At 43.9% G+C, this 21280-nt stretch overlaps 1 protein-coding gene across 4 annotated transcripts in view; it reads right to left on the bottom strand.

Moving 5' to 3' along the window:
• LOC144003313 (thyrotropin-releasing hormone-degrading ectoenzyme-like) overlaps window positions 1–21280 on the bottom strand; it is a 48334-nt gene that overhangs the window by 16189 nt on the left and 10865 nt on the right. For 2 of the 4 annotated variants that reach the window (XM_077499431.1, XM_077499432.1), the window contains 4 exons: window positions 16314–16531; window positions 12900–13179; window positions 9802–9928; window positions 2328–2482 (listed from right to left, as the gene is read on the bottom strand). In XM_077499431.1, the coding sequence (XP_077355557.1) occupies window positions 2328–2482; window positions 9802–9928; window positions 12900–13179; window positions 16314–16531 (780 nt within the window). Of the gene's footprint in view, window positions 1–2327; window positions 2483–9801; window positions 9929–12899; window positions 13180–16313; window positions 16532–18247; window positions 21230–21280 lie in introns of those variants that run through there. The other 2 variants (XR_013278934.1, XM_077499430.1) reach the window with 2 other exon arrangements.

The following is a 21280-nucleotide window of genomic DNA, read 5'->3' on the forward strand; positions in this document are numbered from 1 at the left end:
CTGGCGGCTGACCTCGTTAATATTCATGCAGCCGGCAACGCCGGACACGAGTCGGATGCCTCAACACACATCAACAACATCATCATCATCATCATCATCATCATCATCATCATCATCACTATTTCAACATTGAAGTGCCTCACCAGCGACTTTCAACCTTTATTATTTGCCAGAAATAAAAAAAAAGTTGCCTGGAAAGCTTTTATACACACGGACACACTTTTATTGCTAAGAAGCCATTTTTCGACTTCACTAATTGCTTGCTTGTTGACCGAACCATTTTTGTAGACGCTGTGTGCACCCCACACCTGCAGGGGGCAGCGCGACACTTAGAGACCATGTTACGAAATTCCCCAAGTAACTTTTAAGTTCCTTTTTTGAAACGCGACCTTCGATTGCACAACATGTCAAGTCGCTTTTTGTCCTCGACAGACAAACGCAAGCAGCAAAGAAGAAAAGAAGAAGACGAAGAAGAAGAAGAAGAAGAAAGGAGCCACTCAAGTGGAGACCAACAAAGAAAAAGAAAAATCAAGCCAGGTGGAAAGAGAACAATGAGATGATTCATGGCTGCTTGCTTCTCATCAACAACACGCGAGTGCGGGAGTGCGTGCGCCTACTTTATGTGTGTGCGCGCGCGTGCGTGCGCGTGTGTGGGCGTGCGAAGCGAAGCCGATGAATCCGAATTCTCGCCGCGCGACTCTCTCATATCACCACATTGACAGGTTGCCTCTGCGCGCTCGTTTCCACGACAACAGGTCCAAAACAGATGCGAGACTTCCTCGGAGACGAGCCGACAACACCGACGAGCGTATGCGTGCGCGCGCGCCTGCGCGTGTGTTTAATTCAAAGTGACAAGACGCTGGAGCCAGAGTACATATTGGCTCCTTTCAAACACACACACAAGCTGCGTCGAAATGACATGTCACACGTTTTAAGATGGAATATGCAACTTAAAAGTCAACTTGCGTCACTCGCACGAGGGCTGCGGATTGCCGCCAACCTCACGATACGCTACGTATCACGATACAGGTGGCGCGTATCGCAATACAGGAGTCGCGATACGATAAGTATCACGATACAGGGGTCACAATACGATACGTATCGCAATACAGGGGTCGCGATACGATAAGTATCACGATACAGGTGGCGCGTATCGCAATACAGGAGTCGCGATACGATAAGTATCACGATACAGGGGTCACAATACGATACAGGGGTCACAATATGATACGTATCGCGACACAGGGGTCGCGATACGATAAGTATCACGATACAGGGGTTGCGATACAATAAGTATCACGATACAGGGGTCACAATATGATACGTATCGCGACACAGGGGTCGCGATACGATAAGTATCACGATACAGGGGTTGCGATACAATAAGTATCACGATACAGGTGTCACGATACGATACAGGGGTCACAATATGATACGTATCGCGACACAGGGGTCGCGATACGATAAGTATCACGATACAGGGGTTGCGATACAATAAGTATCACGATACAGGGGTCACAATATGATACGTATCGCGACACAGGGGTTGCGATACGATAAGTATCACGATACAATACCTATCACGATACAGGGGTCCCGATACGATACGTATCACGATACAGGGGTCACGATACGATACGTATCGCAATGCATATGTGTCCCAATACTTGATCTTCAAGGCGATACGTATCCCAATATGTTACATTAATTTTTTAGCATTTTATAATAACAGTCATATGTATGTTTTGTTATGCTGACTGACAAAAATATTTTTGTTAGCAGCTCTTCTGGTTGACCACCAAAGCAGGCTTTCTAAATTTGCAACTTTCACAGACACACCAGGAATATTTATTAATAAGACATGAGCCGACATGAACAAAAATATCAACGTATTAAAATTACAGCTGGAAAATGTGCTTGTTTGAAATATTTGGGGAACTAAAAACAGCATTTTTTTTTTCATGTAACACATTCTATTTCATTTTTAAACAAAATATAGGAAAACTGCGACATGTGCAATGTTAAGTTTCCAAGTAAATAAATATGAATATTCTTCCTCTGCTGTGTCCAATCACGTGTGAGCTATTTTTGCATTAATTGAAGGCAATTAACTTCAAAGACGCTGCTGCTTTTTATTTTTTAGCTACAATGCAACGGCAAACGTTAACTGCCTATTTAAAGCTAACGAGCAATATCGATTGTGACGCCTGCGTATCGATACGTGTATTGTAATGAGGCCCGCAACGATATATTGCCGATGTTATCGATTTTTTTGAGCACACCCCTAACTCGCACATTCTTGTGGCTCTACTTGCTGTTTGGCTCACCTGGTGGCAGATCTCGTGGACGACCACCATGGTGAGCTCCATCTGGTAGGACGACGACGACACTTGAGCGTCCAGCAGGATTTTCTGCTCCACGAAGACGCTCAGGCCCCAGTTCTCCATGGCGGCGTACGGATGCTTGGGCACCGCCAGCAAGTCTGCAACACGGCAAAAAAAAAATAAATAAAAAAAAAAAAAAGTCTTCTGTGAGATATTTTTGACCATGTGGTGACTTAAAAGACTTCAACAGCAACCAAAAATTAAGTATTAAAACAAATGTGTTTAACGCATTTGCTACCAAAAACGTATAAAAACGTTCTTTTAAATATTGCCATGCTCCCAAAGACGTATTTACACGTTTTTTGTTTTTGTTTTTCTATGCTAGAACATACAGAAGGCTTTGATGCAGCCTCTGAACTGAAGAGAATGCTTGAAGCAATGGTAGTTATTACAAAAACGGCCAGCAGGCGGGAGCAGAGTATAAGAGATCAACCACTGTGGGAATAATGATGAAACTTAGCTATATTCTAATGCTAATTGCTGCAAAACGGAAACAGACGGAAATATACTTTTTTTTTATCCTGATGAAAGAAGAGACTCTAATCTTTCTTTTGGCTTTTATAGCAACAGAATATTTTGTGGGCCTTGCAAAATTAAAATGGCTGGGAGTGAATGATTTAAGTGTGTTTAAAAAATTGTTGCAGAATGTGATTAAAACAGAATTGAGTTTGAATTTGTTTTAAGCATTTTTTAAAATTAGTAAAGTGTTCAGAAAAATACTTGTGATATTATTGTATAAAAGTATTTCAAAACCATTTTCAAAAGTTTTTTTTTTAATGTGTTGCAAAAAAAAAATAGTGTTTAAAAGGTGTTTAACAAAAGTGTCAAAAAGCCATCATGCCATTGGTGTCATAAGAGATGATGATGATGATGATGGTGAAGGTGAGGTAGAGAAGATTGTCAGCACTCTGCTTTGACAGCTGTCAATCATCTGTCAGGCGGCCATCTTGTTAGCCTGTTGCTAGCAATCAACTCAAATGACTTGCGAAACTAAAGACGAAAAAAAAGAAGACAAAAAAAGTGCTCAGTTGCCATGGAAACAGACGTCCAAAACTTCCCACACGCCAGCAGCCAATCACGGCGCGTTTGCACGACTGCCGACAGCTGATTGGCTGGCGGCGATCGTGAAGGCGCCAAGGCCGATATGTAAATGCGCTTTAAGGTGGAATATGCAAATGAGACATTAAAGGAATTACACATTGAAATTGAAGTGAAACCAATCGTTTCGTTTTACCGCAGCGGCGCGCGCACACGCACACGCACACAAATGAGATCGACTTTGAGAGTGCGTCGTCGTCGTCTCATGTGATTCACCTGAAGTGCGCCGGAGGCCTTTGCTTGTCTGCATACAACACACACACACGGACGCACGTTCACAAGCGCAACACACACACTTGACACTTGAACATAAAACGCACACACAAATGCAGTGACATGCACTCAAACCGGCGCACACGCGCGCAGCGACACGCTCGCACCCACACATGACATGTCCTGATGCTGAAAATAGCGGCCATGTTTATTTTGGAACGCTGGTTCTTTTTTCTTTTTCTTTTTTTCTCCCCCTTTCATTTTGCTTTTTTGTGTCTTCTTCACGTTTTGTGGCACGTCGTCTTCCTCTCATCTCGCTTCGTCTTCTTTTTCCTTGTCCTGATCACATGACGAGCGTTTAGAGCAAAGATGTGCAAACTTTGTCATTTGAGGGCCACAGACAGAAAAAAGGGCCACATCATGTTATGAAGAGAAATTGTGTTTAGTCCGAAAAATTTTACAATTTATTTGTGCTTCTGCATATTTAGAAAAAAGTATATAAAGAAATTTATTTGTAATATGTCAGCAGGGTTTTTATAGTTTTGGAATTTTTCATTTTAGTTTTTATTTTGCTTTGAGTTTTTTTTTTTTGTTAGTTTCAATTATTTTTTAGGGTGGTTCGGTTAGTTGTTTTTTTTAATTAATTTTAGTTCTTTAATAAATGCTTAGTTTAGGTAGCTTCAGTATTAGTTTTAGTCTTTTTTTAAATTTTTTAATGTGTATTACTCGTGCGCAACATTTAAAAAACAGCATGGGCGCGACGTCATTATTCCAGTTTATATCAAAATAAATCTACTAAAAATCACATTTAAAATCTTCCTCAAAGGCTCATGCAATAAATTAATTACCAAAAGACTAAAACGAAGGACATGTTTGCTGTAATTATAGTTAGTTTTGTAAACATAAAATGTAGTTTCAGTTAGTTTTCATTTTTTAAAAAGCATCTTTGTTTTTGTTATATTTCATGAACAAAATAGCTTTTTGAATTTTAGTTTTACTTAACTAAAATAACCTTGAATGGCATCTGTGTTTTTCGACACCTTCCCTTCTTACTTTGACCATCTCCAAACATTTTTTATTTGATTTGATCAGTCAAATGACATTTTTAGCATATGTCGCGGGCCACAAAAAAAATGGACGGCGGGCCGCAAATGGCCCCCGGGCCGTAGTTTGCTTTCGAGGCTGTTGCCGTGGCGATTGTCTGGCGAGGACGCGGCCGTGCGGCCTCCGAGAGGATCAAAGTTGACGCAATTAGTGGATTAGCGCGTTAACGTCGGCGGCCGCCTCTCGCGTACTTCGCTTCATTTTTACGCTAACGTGTCGTCCGGCGGCGCCGAACCGGTGGAAGGCGGTCGCGTCTGCAAGGCTGACTCAGGAAAACCCGCTAAGAGGACGCCAATTAGTCCTCATCTCGTCAACGGAGTGGACGGCGATTTCCCGGCGTGCATCGCGCTTCCGCCGTTGACGCGGTCGGCGGAAGCGGACGTTCGCTTCAAACGTGGCGACGTCAGCGGAGAAGCTGACGAAAGCGCGCGACAACAAAAAGCTTGTTGACTTTTTCTTGATCGCCTGCGACGTGACACGCACGCGAGACGAACGCCGCTTTCATCTTCATCTTCTTCTTGTTTGTTTTTCAAGCTCGCAGACTTCCGTCGGACCCGTGAGGACCGTCGACACGCAATACGCGCGCACACGCAACCACGCGCACGTCGCCGATCGTCTTGTAAAACATCCGGCCGAAAACAAATCATCTTCACTGGAGTTGTTTGAGACAAAGCTGACTTGAAACGAGCACGAGCACGAGCAGGAAGTGGCACAGGAAGTGCTTTTGACGTGCCCTCATTTCATCATCATTTGGCCGCTAATGAGCGGCCGAGCGGATCCGTCCTCGTCGCGTCCGAAAACCTCCGAGGAGAAAAGTTGCGTAACTTTGCTCGCCCGTCGCAGATGGCGAGAGCGAGGGAGACGTTGCCGTGGCAACACATGCCGGGTCAATGATTGGCCGAGTGGTCGGCGATTACGGATGAACGTCGCAGTTCGCGCCAGTCGACGAGCAACAAACGTCAGTTTACAGGCCGACAGGCGTTGCTATGGTAACAGCTACAGCCAGGTAGGTTGCAACAGCAACTGGCACACACACGAGTCACGATGGTCGACATGACGCGACGCCCATTTACGGGTGTTACTACGAGGAAGTCACCATGGTAACTCATTCATTGCCATGGGTAACTGCTGCATCCACATATTAACTCATTGGCTCCCACAAACGTTTCAATACGTCCTATTTTAAATATTACCAGTGTCCCAAAGACGTATTTATACGTTTTTTTGCTTTCGTTTTTATGCTAGAGCATATAGAAGGTTTTGATGCAGCCTCTGAACTGCAGAGAACGACTGAAGCAATGGTAGTTATTACACAAACGGCCAGCAGGTGGCAGCAGAGTCTAAGAGTTCAACGAGGGCCATGTTGCAAACAAGCTATTTTCCCCACAGTTTAAAACAGATTTTTGAATAATAATGAAACTTTGCTATATTCTAATGCTAATTGCTGCAAAGCGGAAACAGATAAAAAAAAATACTTTTGGTAAGGTTCCATGTTTTATAGCAATAGAACACAATATTGTGTGGGCCTTGTCAAAATGCTGCAACAACTCACAGGTGTCACTAAGATCATCATGGAAACTAATACAACCACTGAGTATGGTTGCCATGGCAATTTCTACTCCGAGGCGTCGTTATGGTCATCGCGGCAGTCGCCAAATCAACATTGTTGTCATCTGTCACGACCATCGTAACCCGCAACATTCACATACAAGTGTCCATAGGGTAACCATGGAAACCCTTCCATCCACTTACAGGAGTTATTGCGGTTGCCCCGGTAACTGCTCCGCCCATGAACAGGCATCGCCATGGCAACTACTTCACCCACTTACAGGTGCTGCTCTGGTTGCTACAGAAACTGCTGCATCCAAACGTCACTGCGGTTGCCATGATAACTGTTACACCCGCTAACAGGTGTTGTCATAGTAACAGCTATGCATCATCATCATCATCATCATCATCATCGTCGTCATCATCATCATCATCCTACTGGCCCCTCTGCAAGTTTCATTGGGGTCCCAATATTAGGAACGGAAGAGCAGCCGGGATCTTGTGTAACTTCTTCTTCTTCTTCTCACAAAGTCAAGTGGACTCGTTGCGACTTGCGAGCAGCATGCAGACAGCTGACTGGCCTCCAGCTCTCGACATGTGCGCGCGCGCGTGCGTGCGTTTTGCTTCAGTCCATCTGTTGTTGCGTGTCGGCCCGAGGCGACGCACGAGGCCGACAGACAAAGACAGAAAAGCACACATGGCGGAGGTGCGCGTGTGCGTGCGCGTGCGCGCGCGAGCCCTGAGGCTGTGGCACGTTTGTGCGCGGATCCCAGATGGAGGCAGAACTCCACGGAACACATCAGTCCACGCACGTCGCGTCTAATTGTGCGCGAGGGCGGATCACCTGAGCCTCAACATTCCCGCTGAGGCGCAAACAATCGCGCTTCTTCATCTTCATCTTCATCTTCATAGCGCTCCCATCACACACAACAAGAACCCGAAAAATAGATAATAATATTAACTCATTTGCTCCCAATGACGTATAAATACGTTCTATTTTAAATATCACCAGTGTTCCAAAGACGTATTTATATGTTTTTTGTTTTTTTTATACACAAGGCTTTGATGTAGCCTCTAAACTAAAGATAATGGTTAAAGCAATATCATTACAAAAACAGCCAGCAGGTGGCAGCAGAGTATAAGAGATCAACCAGGGCCATGTTGCAACAAGCTGTTTTTCCCCACAGTTTGAAACAGATTTATGAAACTGAAAATGATGAAACTGAAAATGCTATATTCTCATGCTAATTGCTGCAAAACGGAAACAAATACTTTTTTTTTTTTTTTTTTTTTACCTGATGAATCAAATCAAAATCAGTCAAAATCCAGCAAAAGAGCAGGGAGCGAAGTCGGTTTGCTTCAGTGAAAATGGCCTTGAGTGAATGAGTCAATAATAAATATTTGAAAACAGTTTTATTTGATTTATAAATATATATTTTTTCAATATTATTTTTCGTGATATCATTAGTTTTCGTTTTTGACACGTGCCAGTTACAACTGACATGTGACTCACGATTGACACGTGTTGTGACGGAGGCAGCCGGGATTGATATCCGTCATGTTGACATCCGTCATCAGGAGACGGCTGTAATCCGGCCTCGCTATTGGCCGAGGAGTACGAGGGGCGGGACCAGTGCTGCGAACCGCATGAGACCGATGCACCAGTTTCAACGCTGTCACAACAATTGTTGACGCTTGGATTATTTTAGCCACAACTGAGAACTCTTAAAATAAAAAAACATTTTAAAAAAATGCTGAATCCTTTAACATAATCAAGAAAAAAAAGCAGCATGTTTATTTTTAGGACTTTGCAGCGCTCTCTCTCGGCGGTCCTCGGGGGCCCCAACGACAACAGATGGCGCCCGGCGGCTCGGGGACGTCCGCCACGCTCGCACGCGTCCGGCGAGCTGCCGGCGAAAAACGGCCAAAGGAGGAGAACGCGTTCGGACGCGTCAGCACGACCCGACGCGCTCGTCAACGTGGCCGCCGCTCGCACGAGCAACAGCTGCCAACATCTGCCAGATGCCGCAAGACGACGACACCGCTAGCCGAACATCGGGTATATTACTTGAATAACTTATATTTTGTATTAAAGGTCAATACCACCACAATTATGTTTGGTATCAAGTCTTAAATGCAGTTGAAAATATTGCAAACAGACGTCCGACTATCGACTCGTAACCTAAATCCAATAATCGACGTTTGTTTTCGGAATTTAACCACCAAAACCTCAATCAATTCAAATGAGCAGAAAAACACAACACAGTACACAAAATATAAAGAATATAAATAACTTTTCGCACTTTAACTACACCAGTGGTGTCCAAACTACGGCTCGGGGGCCATTTGCAGCCCGCCGTCCATTTTTTTAGCGGCCCGCGACATATGCTAAAAATGGCATTCGACTCCGTTCAAATCAAATACAAACAACAAAAATGTTTGGAGATGGTCAAAGTAAGAAGGGAAGGTGTCGAAAAACACAGGTGCTATTAAAAGTTATTTTAGTTAACTAAAACTGACGAAAAAACAAAAATTCAAAAAACAATTTCGTGAACAAAATAAAACAAAAACAAAGATACTTTTTAAAAAAAAAGAAAACAAACTGAAACTACATTTGATGTTTACAAAACTAACCAAAATAAAACTATAATTCTAGCAAACATGTCCTTCGTTTTAGTCTTTTGGTAATTAATTGCATGCATGAGCCTTTGGGGATTCATTTTGATATAAACCGGAATAATGACATCGCATCCATGATGTTTTTTAAATGTTGCGCACAAGTAAAACACATTAAAAAAAAACTAAAACATAAACTAACTAAACTAAAACTAAGCATTTATTAAAGAACTAAAACTAATAAAAAACTAAGAATCACCCTGAAAACTAATTAAAACTAACTAAATAAAAAAAAAAAAAACTAAAATGAAAAATCCCAAAACTATAATAACCCTGCTGCCATATTACAAATAAATTGGTTTATATACTGTAGCATTTTTCTAAGTATGCAAAAGCACAAAGAAATGATTTGTACAATTTTTAGGACTAAACACAATTTCTCTTCACAACATGATGTGGCCCTTACGTCCTTTCTGATTTTCTGGATGTGGCCCTCAAATGATCTTCACCACATGTTGTCCAAAGCCTCCAATTCATTTCTTGAAAACGGATTCTGTATAGCGACACGCTAACGACAATGTGGCATCAACCTTCATCTTCGCTTACTGTCAAACAGCAGAATCCAGGTTGATCTTCCAACCATCCATTTATCTTTTTAAACCACCAATTCCAAATCCATACGCTTGCAGACTTGCTGCGAGCTAGCTAGCGCTAAGCTAGCTATGTTGACACACTGGAACGCTTCCCCATATGAGCGGCGACAGGACAAACAAAGACGTCAAGTGACAAAAAAAAACAAAAAAAGAAAAAGTGTTGAGAGGAAGCCAAGTGCGCTTACCCAGTTTGGGCAGCGAGTACTGGACTTGGAAGAAGTCCTGGTAGAAGGCCAGAAGACGCTTGGTGATGTGTAGCGCGTAGTCGCCCGCGCCACTCGCGATGGCGTCCGGGCGGGCGAACAAACGAATCTGGGGGAGGGGAAAAACATAATTAATCTAGATTCAGGTGTGAATGATGCGCACATGTGAAAATGATGGGGGGCGGGGCTCTGTCTTTTGTTTGACGATGACGATCACGATGGGGCGGAAACGTGGTCATAATCACACGTATGCTAACAAGTTAGCAACAGGTTAGCTTCATAAACACGCTCATTCAACGTTTGTGTCGGAGTCAAATAAAAGACGTTTTTGTTTGGGCCTTTCAACAATTTATAAAAGTCAAGGGTGCAACGTGCTAACGCGGCTAAACTTTTTCATTTGAGGGCCACATACAGAAAATCCGAAAGGGCCACATCATGTTATGGAGAGATATTGTGTTTAGTAACACTAAAAATTGGACAAATTATTTCTTTGTGCTTTTGCATACATAGAAAAATGCGACAGTATATAAACAATTTATTTGTAATATGGCAGCAGGGTTCTAGTTTTGGAATTTTTCATTTTATTTATTTTTGGTTTTGAGTTAGTTTTTTTTTTAATTTAGTTAATTTTAATTAGTTTTCAGGGTGATTCTGTTATTTTTTTTTAATTAGTTTTAGTTCTTTAAGAAATGCTTAGTTTTAGTTTAATTTCAGAATTAGTTTTGTTTTTTTTTCTTTAATGTGTTTTACTCGTGCACAACATTTTAAAAAAAAACCATGGGTGCGACGTCATTATTATTAAATCAAAATAAATCGACTAAAAATCACATTTCAAATCATCCCCAAAGGCTCATGCATTCAATTAATTACCAAAAGACTAAACCTAAGGACATGTTTGGTATAATTATAGTTAGTTTTATAAACATAAAATGTAGTTTCAGTTAGTTTTAGTTTTTTAAAAAGTATCTTCGTTTTTGTTTTATTTCGTTAACGAAATTGTTTTTTGAATTTTAGTTTTTTCGTCAGTTTTAGTTAACTAAAATAACTTTTAATAGCACCTGTGTTTTTCGACACCTTCCCTTCTTACTTTGACCATCTCCAAACATTTTTGTTTTTATTTTCTTTGAACTGAGTCAAATGCCATTTTTTTTTTTTTTTAGCAAATGTCGCGGGCCACTAAAAAATGGACGGCGGGCTGCAAATGGCCCCCGGGCCGTAGTTTGGACACCACTGAGCTAATATGTTAGCACGTTGCGCTAATACTATTAGCTTTACTTCATGCTAACCGGGACGTGGTGATATACAATGTGACATTTGTGTGTGTGCGCGTGCGCGCGCGCGCGCGCGTGATCTGCAAGAACAAAAAGAGGACAATGACATTTAGCAAATATAATTCATTCCTAATCACTTCCATTCACAAAGTTAATTTGCATGATACGCAGCTCAAAGGAGCTTTCATTAGGGGGGGGGGGGCAGGAAGTTTCTGCACACACTCTCTCACGCACACACACAGACTGCTGCCTCAAGGTACTAATACGAATGTTAATATGAGATTAATTTTGCCACTGAGAACACTTCCTGTTATACATGAAAAAATGATACGAGCGTTTGTGTACGAGTACGATTTTCTTCCAGCGTGTGCGTGCGTGCGTGTCCTTGGGCGCGCGTGTCCGTCCGTCGAGACGGATGATGTGTAATTACGCTGATGGAGAGACGATCACAGAAGGAACAAGGTCGCGCTCGTCTTTTGTCCTTGTCGTTCGATATCATCATATCTGCGTGTGCGTGCGCGCGTTGGAAAAAGAAAAAAAGCCAAAGCAGCACACAAAAAAAAGCGTCCCATCGGAGCGCCACCAACGGGCCACAGCTGGCGCCGCGTGGCGTGCGCTAACGCGGCGCAGCTGCGTGCAGTAATGGCAGGAAGTGACCCGTGTCCACTTCCTGGAGGAGGAATGTGATGACATCATCTCTCCGGATACTCAAAGTGACACCATCGACACCTTTCAGTCTTTCACTTTCATACGCATTAGGGATAGACCGATAAATCGGCCAGGCCGATTATCGCTGCCGATATTTGGCATTTTGACAAATATCGGCATCGGCCATTTTTTTTACTTGCGAACGTAGCGAATTTGGGCTTTTCATCAGGATTTGTAAGATCAGTTTTTATTTGTCGTAAACACATTTGGAACATATTCACACAATTTTTCACCACGAAGATCTTTTTGAAACGTTTTTACGAAGCCTAACAAAAAACCCAAATGAGCTCCATTCGCATGAATTTGTTACTCAGTGAGATGCATCATGCAGGGAACTTTTCATTTATGGATCTATTTCAATTTCCACTTTATGAAAACTAGAAACTCCCTACACTTTTTATTAATAAAAAAAATCAAGAAATTATGTTGAAATGTTAGAAAACCTTGACAGTAGAAATCTTTTATAAATAAATAAATCAATAATAATAAAAAAAACAAAATAAATAAATAAATAATGGAAATAAGAAAAATAAGAATAAAATAAATATAAATAAATAAATACAATAAAAATAAATAAATAAAATAAATCAAGAAATTATGCTGAAATTTTAGAAAACTTTATTGACAGTAGAGATCTTTAGATATCTATTTATTTACTTTCTAATTTTTATTATTATTTTTTAATTTACCTGAACACATGCTAATGACCCCTGGAAGCTCCCTGCAATTTTTTTAAATATATTTTTTGAACAAATCGGTTAATATAGTTTAAAAGAAAAAGTTTTTTTTTTCCCCCCCCATTTTACTTCAAATGAATATCGGCTTGAAATATCGGTTATCGGCCAACTTGACTACTAATAATCTGTATCGGTATCGGCCTTGAAAAAAAAAAAACCCATATCGGTCTATCACTAATACGCGTGTTGTGTTGGCTATGGGACACAACGGGGGACACAGTGAAGCATCACAGGACACGATGGGACATTTATGAGGGACGGAACGGGACAAAATGGGAAATTAAATGGGACACGATGACAATCGACATCATGGGACCAAATTGGACACGAGAGGACGTCGATGAGGACGCCGCGCGCGACTCACCGCCACGCCGCCGTCGCTGCGCGTCTCCTTGGATGTGAAGTTGCAGACGGCCCAGGCCAGGTAGTACGTGGACATGCGCGGCGTGCGCGCGAAGCGGCGCGTGGTCCAGCCGTCCTCGCCGTCGTCCTGGCCGCCGTCCGTCGCCGGCATGTTGGCCAGCGACGTGTACTGCGGCTGGTGACGCAGGCTCAGCGAGAAGGTGGCCTTGAACGCCGGCTCGTCGAAGCACGGGAAGGCTTTGCGGGCGTGCGTCGGGCTGAACTGCGTCACCGCCAGGTAGCTGAGCGCAAACGCACATCGGGGAAAACATGGAGGCCAAATTGCACTATTAGGTCAACCGTTGGATTTTGTATGCCATCAATTGGTGAGTGGGATTATTTGATTTGCAGGATTAGTTGAAAAATGACGTCCTGTTTTGTACTGGATTATCTGACGAGTCATGCTTTGCTATGTGGGATTATTTGATGAGTCGTGTTTTATTTGTGAGTCACACGTTTTTATATGGGATTATGACAAATTCATACGGTATTATTTGATGAGTCATGTGCAGGGTTATTTGACGGGTTTTGGGATTATTTGATTTGCAGGATTAGTTGAGAAACGACGTCCTGTTTTATACTGGATTATCTGACGAGTCATGCTTCGTCATCTGTGATTATTGTATGGGTAATGTTTTAGTTGTAAATCAGACGTTTTTAGATGGGATTATGACAAATCACAGACATGTTTTATCAGGGATTATTTGATGAGTCGTGCTAGGTATAAAACTATTGGATGAGTCATGGCATTATTTGACGAGTCATGTTTGCAGGATTTAGACCGGATTATCTGACGAGTCATGCTTTGTTATGTGGGATTATTTGATAAATCAGGTTTTAGATGTGAGTCACACATTTTAATATGGGATTATGACAATTCACAGGCAGGTTTTAATATGGGATTATTTGATGAGTCATGTGATTTATGTGTTGCTTTCAGGATTAGTTGAAAATTGACATGCTGTTTTATACTGGATTATTTGGTGAATCATTTGTTTTTTTATCGCAATAACGGTTGAGGCACATGATTTTAACAGTATTGTTTTATCAGTCATATTTTTGATACTCAATTTAAGTCCTGTTTTTCATACAGGATTATTTGACGCATGTTTATTTGCCAAATTTTATGGTCGCCTGTAGGATTAACAGACGTCATATTTGATTCCTGATTATCAGATGATTCACATGTTTTTTTTAGATGGGATGATTTTATTAGTCATATTTTTTTTCTGCATGGGATTATTTGATCAATCCTGTCGTGGTTTAGAGGACTACGTGCTGGCTCACATTGATTGTTGGATTATCTGATGAGACATGTTTTTTTTTTTTTTTTTTTGAAACAGGATTAAGTGCCGAGTCCAATTGTTTCCATCATTATATGATGATCTATTCCCTTTCATTTGCAAAAATCTTGCCTGGGGCACAGGAAGTATGTGCACACACGCCAACACACGCACGCACACTCTCGCTCTCTCGGAAGATCATGACTCAACAATTTTGCTCACTTCTTTGAATTCTATCGCATGGATCGTTTTACAAAAGAAGCCGATAAAGGCGCCGAGTCATCATTTTTGAAAAAAAATAAAATAAAATGCGCGTCCATTGGTGTCGGCTTTCGCACGACGGATGCAAAACACAAACGACGGCCGGTCGACAGTCAACGTCAAGTCGCATATAAACAAACAAGTGAGGAAAAGTTACAACTGAGATTCAAACCCGCATCTCCTCACTTCGAGGCAAACAGAATCTGACCCGTTTCCCCAAACATGACTTTTAAAAAAAAAAAGTTCACGCTGTGTGTTAGCAAGTTAACATGTTTGCTGTCTTACATGTTTGTACTTTGATAGCAAAAAGATGAAGGCCTTTTTCACCGTGACAAATCAATGAATAATCTATTGATATTTGTCTTTAAACGACATCATCGTCCGCTCAAAAGTGGCTGTCGGGTCATGTGACATTTCCAACTGACTCGTGAGCATGTGTTGCAATTCATTTTAGCACCTCCGGCGCTGACACGTTTAAAAGTGTCCCGAGGTTCACGATCATGTTAGCTTGTGATTTTAGCCGCTTCGCTGCATCCTGCTAATCCTGAAAAACAACACGCACGCACGCACGCACACATTTGGAGTCTCTGCATGCTGATGTTTTGTCAACATTTGTGGTCGGAATATCTTTGGAATGGATGACTAAGTGCGTGCGTGCGTGTGTGCCTGTCTATTGATCGAGTATTGATGAGGGGAAGCGGTCGGCAGTGAGAAGCGGACCAAAACAAATGTGATATATCGCAGCTCAGCGGCTAAAAAATTTCACACGTAAGGGAAAGGAAAGAAGGAAGGAAGGAAACGAGTCTGTTTTTTATGGGCCACTTTTCCAGCAGACGCAGCAGCGACAATGCTAACACGCTAAATGAAGCGACGACATGGCAGTAAACAGCGTTTCATTGGCCCCGCCCCGCCATGACACCCCAACACGCACGCACGCACGCACACGCGAGCATTGAAAGAGTCGTGAAAAATGCATCAGTTCATTTCCCATCAGCACGACAGCGAAGGAGCGCTGCGGCGGACTTATGGGAAATTCATAAGATAAGGCGAGTGCGTGTGCGTGCGTGCGTGCGTGCGTGTGTAGGACTTAAGAGAGTTAATCAATGTCGTGGCTGTGAACTCTGACCTTTTGGAGTGGAAACCACCTGCTGCAGCACCACAGAGTACCTCACCATGTGTGCGTGCGCATGATAGCGTGCATGCTTGTGTAGTAGGGATAGACCGAGTATCGGCTGGGCCGATATTCAGCATTTTGAGAAATATCGGCATCGGCCATTTTCAAGAATCACATGGTCGATAATGGGGCAATTATTATTTTTTTATTTAAATGTAAATAAAAATAAAATAAAAAGGTTTTATTTTCATTTTTGTCCACCCTGGGAACTCTCTGCACCTTCAGTTTTTGATTGAAATTAAAACTAAGATAAGTAAAAATTTCATAATTTTGAAATGTTTGGAAGATATATTTTGTGTAGAAAATAATTGTTTGTTTTTATTTAACTTTTGAAAAGATGCTACTGCGCCTGGGAGATGCCAGAACTTGTCTATTGACTAAGATTTAAAAGAAAAAAAAACCAACAAAAAAACCTTAAAAATATTTTACTAACCCTAAAAGTTGCTCAATAAACATATTAAAAAAAAAAAAAAGCAAAGAGCTGGAGTTTGTATTTTTTCCAAATTGTGATGTCCCTTTTTAGTGAAATTGAATATTGGCTCCAAATATCGGTTATCGGCATCCCTCGCTACTAATAATTGGCATCGGTATCGGGCGGGCGGGAAAAAACCTTCTCGGTCCATCTGCATTGTTTGGTGATGGTGAATCGATCGCGTACCGTCTCTCCCCGTCGAGGGTGTACGAGCTCCTGAAGAATCCGAGCAGCTCGTCCTCGATGGCGGCGTCGAAGGTGACGTTGAGGCGGTACGTCCTGGAAGCTTTGAGCTCCCGATGCAGGACCAGCACCAGCATCTGATTGGCCGGGAAGGGGAAGTGGCGGTGGACGCGGATGGCTCCGCCCCCTGGCCTGTTGGCCGTCACCGACACACTTGACACCTACAGCCGCAACGTGGAAGTGACTCGATTAATACGAGCACCTTATTCAGTGGGACAACACCATAATCTCAAGACCAAAATCTAGACCCTTTCCTTATGATGAGAACCTTATCCTGGTACTACAAACTTCACCCTGGTCTAGTACCTTAAAGGGATCATTCGGATTTTTTGACATGAATCTCTATTTCATCCTCACCTCCCGTGTGAACCCAAGATCCCTTTAACTTGGGACAAGAACCTCATCCTGGGAGTAGATTCTTTACTCAGCACGTGATAAGAACCTTACCCTGTAACGGGAAACCTCATTGGAACAAGAACCTTCTCATGGGACCAAAACCTTCTCCAGGGACTTGTACTCTCTCTCCAGACTAGAATCTTCTCTCAGCAATAGAACCACCCCTTGGGATGAGAACCTTACCCTGGGAAGGAAACATTGGGACAAGAACCTTTTTTCAGGACTAAACCTTTCCATCAGGGCTAGACCTTCCCGCAAGACCAAAAACTTCGCCTGACAATATTCCCTCAGCACTAGACCCTTCCCTTGCCATGATACCTTTAGTCTGGGACAAGAACCTTCCCTCTGGATTAGAACCGTCGTTCAGGACTAGAACCTTCTTTTGGGACGAAAACCCTCCCTAAAAGTATCTCTTTTTTTTTTAATTTAGGACATAAAGTTTGACTCAGAACTGAGCTAATCTCTTAGAACTAGTACCTGCTCTCTGAACTCAAATCTTCTTTCGGTTCTCGAAGTTTTCCTTGGGACAATTACATTCTCTCAAGAACCTTCTCGAAGACTTATATCGACACTCGGTACAAAAACCTTCTCTGAGTGCTAAAATGTTATCCCGGGAGTCCGGGATTATAGAAGCTTGACTTGAAACTAAAGCATTCTCTTGGGAATAGTCCCGTCGCATGAGACGGGAACCTTCCTCTGGGGGTTACAACAATTTTGGAGGATTAAAACCTTTTGTCAGTGCTGGAATAGAGATCCTTCACTTGAAAGTGAAACACTCTTCAGCCTAGTACCATCTCGCAAGATTTGAAAATTCTCTGGAGTAGAACCCTCGCTGAGGACCACAAGCTTCTCTTGGGGCAAGAACGGAATTGAAGTCTTGCCTAAGGACTAAAATCTATTATTAATACTAATATTTTGGGACTAGAACCCCCTTCTGAGGACTAGTACCTGCTCTCAAGGCAAAAACCTTACTTGGGACTAGAACCTTCTGCCGGGAGTAAACTACAGTCTCAAAACTAGAAATCCACTGTCAAGTCTAGACCTAACATCCCATTCTCTGAGGACCCTCCTGACCACCAACACTAATAGCATCCGCGGGGCGCGTTGGTTCAACAGGAAGCTGCTGTCACGTTAGCCTCGCCGCAGGCGCGCTAACCTCACACATGAACCTCAACATCAACCTAATGAACCCTAACAAGCGTGTAATTAGCTACAAAAAGGAAACAACTAAAATAAACCTCACCAGCAGGAAGACACACAAATGCACACACACACGCACGCAGGGTGTTTTCTGATTGGATGATGGAGGAAGGGGGCGGGGCTGTGCTGACAGCTACTGCTCCTCAAGAGTCAAACAATTGGTGGCGTCAAACATGACTTCCAGAGGGGAGGGAGTCAAATACGGAATCAAGAAGGGAGGCTATGAAATTTATGTTCATTAGGGAGGGCTTCAAACTACGTCAAGTCGGGTGTGCTCGTACCTCGAGTCTGTCGGCGTGCAGCAGAATGAACCTGGTGGCGTTGACGCACTCGATGTCGATGCTGACGTCACCCGAGAAGGTGAAGTTGTCCATGTAGACGGCGACGCTGAGGTCGTAGTGGCGCGGCCTGACGGCGCCCGGCAGCCGACTCCGCCTCCACGGCTGCGCCGTCTCATCCTCCGCCGCCGACACCCGCTCGCCCCTGCCGCCGTTGGGCCTGTTGGCGCCTCGGTGCCCCGGCGACCCCGCCGCGCCCGCTAGCGCCTCCTCGGGTGCGCCGCACTCCTCGAAGCGAACGCCCAGCGCCACGGCCACGGCGGTGACGATGACGAGCGTCAGGATGGACAGCGCGAAGGCCAGGACGAGTCGTTTGTGGACGCCCGCCGGACGATCGCCGCCCGCGCGCGGGCGCCCGCCGGTCACCGACGCCGCCCACTGCTCGGGCGTGCCGCGCCCGTTGCGCATGACGTCGGGTCACGCGGGCCCACGCGCCCGAACTTTGCTGTGATTGGCTGAGGTCTAATCACATTGGAGCCAATAGTAGGAGGCCTCCTCAAACCAGGAAGTGGAGGAAGAGGAAGAACAAGAAGAGGAAATCTATCTCTGAGGCGGCTTGCCAGCGAGAGTAGAATGTAAATAAGTATTTAAACAGAAAAATATCCATATGCAAATGAACCTCCAATATGCAAATAACCCGCAGCGCACGAACAAATGACTTGTCGCGTGCTCCCGTTACAGCACAACGATTAATGACTGAATTAGCAAGATTATTGAAAGTAGAATCAGACTTGAAAAGGAAATGAAGATGAAAAGTTTGAAAAATGTGCACACGTGCGCCGCTAATTGATGATCGGAAGCTGATTGGCTGATTGCTTGCGTCCAGTGGCGGACTTTGCCGAGTCCGCAAGAACAAGCTGACGGGATTCTTTTTCTTTTTCTCTTTCTCTCCCCCAAATGGCTTCCTTCCTTCCTTCCTTCCGCTCAGGTCCTCCGTGGGTCGAAAAAAACGAGCCGAAGCGGCGCGGGAATCCGTCATGCGGGGAGCTCAGTCAGAAGCCACAACGAAGCATCCCGAGCACGGCGGTCGGCGGCAGCGGACGGACGGGTGAGAGGATCCGCTGGTCCGCCGAGGCGACCGGCAGCTTCGCGTCCGCGCCGGACAAAGTCGAAGCATCCTGCGCGCGCGGCGTGACGCGACGCCGTCCGTCCGTCCGTCCGTCCGTCCGTCCGTCCGTCCCGAAGCGTCCCGAACAGACGAGCGAGCCTTTTGTCGTCAACTTGTCGTCCTGCTTGCGCCGCCGCTGTTGCCGCTGCGCTCACATCCTCGTGCGGGAGGATGAAGATGATGAAGATGATGAAGAGGAGGAGGGAGAACAAGGAGGAGGAGGAGGAGGAGGAGGAGGAGGCTGGACTCGTGCATGCGCGCGGTGGCCGCTGCTCTGCTCTGAAGCAGGATTTGAAAAACGAGATCAAGTTTTGAAGTCAACCAATAGAAACGCAGGAGGGACATCGAGTCATGTGACATCGGCTGCAAATTTGACATCAGGAAGCAGCTCACCTGAGTGTCACTCATGTGACAGGGTGTCCAATCACAGACTGAGCAGGTCATGTGACTTCCATGCACGCATGCACACGCACACCCGAGAAACTGAGTAACAATTAACCAACTAGCCTGTTCATGAAAAATAACTAACCAATTAAACTAGGGATGTTTGATACCACTTTTTTTTCAGTACTCACCGATACCAACTGCCGATACCAGTAGTACATTTTGACAAATAAAACAAAAATCACGAAAAAATATTTTTAAACAAATATATTTCCTTTAATTTTGACAAAAAATAAACAGCACAGTCACTCTTCAATAGTCTTAACGCTGAAAATAAAACACAAAATTGCTCTTTTAGTTTAAGATTGACCATTTTGAAGTATTTCCAAACCGGTGAAGTTCTGGTGAAAAACTGCTGCAAGCTAGCTAGCGCCACTTACAGGCAAGGAGGACTCACTTCACGTCCGCCGTCGCTCGCTTGTACTCGTCTGCGTCACGAGTACTCGAGTACTTGAAAAAAGGCTGCTATCGGCCCCATGCCGATACCTGGTATCGATACTCGCCCATCCCTAAATTCAACTCATTAACTCACACACTAACTGCACCCAATTAAAATAACTCATTCACTAACTCACCTTCTGATCATTAAATGACCACATGAACAAAATTGTCCATCAATTAACTTGCACATGAATTTGCGAACCGATTACGCAAGCAACTCACAAACAATTAACTAACCAAATAACTCATTAGCATCAGACATGAACTAACTAGTAACATGGGCCACATAACTACCCAATTAACATTATTTAACCCATTAACCAACCAACCAGTGCTTCAACTATCCAATTACAGTCGTTCCCGAACTAGCCAATTAACCTACTAAATCGTTTAGCAATCGATTAAGCAACGAACCAGTTTTCCAACTAACTCATTCGCTAATCACCTAAAACACGAGTCAACGCATTGACTGAGCAACGAACCAACCAATGCACAAAAAAACAACAAAAAAACAGCTAACTCAAGTCACTGATGACTGGAGAGGCTGCAAGGTGCAACGATGCGCTTTTGTCAACCAATCGGCTTCGTCTGACGCACACGCACACAAACACACCCGCACGGTGTGTTTGTGTGCGTGCGCGGCCAATTAGAGAGCAGTTTCATCCAAGTGGATCAAGGTGGAGGACGGCGGGCAGAGTGGGCGGGAACTTTTGTCTCCCTCGGGAAGACGGATGTCAAAGGCGCACACACAGAAAGACACACAATAGGACAAACACGTCATGAATGTGGATCACTCGTTTGGGCGAACGTGCGGGTGTGTGCGCGCGTTCGCGGCGCCGATCAAGCAGGGGAGGCGCAAAATCGAGCGCACACGTTCTTACTGGCCGTTTGATTGGCGGCCGACGCGCGAAGCCTCAAGAAAACTGGCGGCGAGCCTGACGGACACACGCACACACTTTCGATTCCTTCACTTCCTGTGTGAC

This window comes from Festucalex cinctus, chromosome 16 (genome assembly GCF_051991245.1).
Source record: "Festucalex cinctus isolate MCC-2025b chromosome 16, RoL_Fcin_1.0, whole genome shotgun sequence".
NCBI classification, from domain to species: Eukaryota; Metazoa; Chordata; class Actinopteri; order Syngnathiformes; family Syngnathidae; genus Festucalex; species Festucalex cinctus.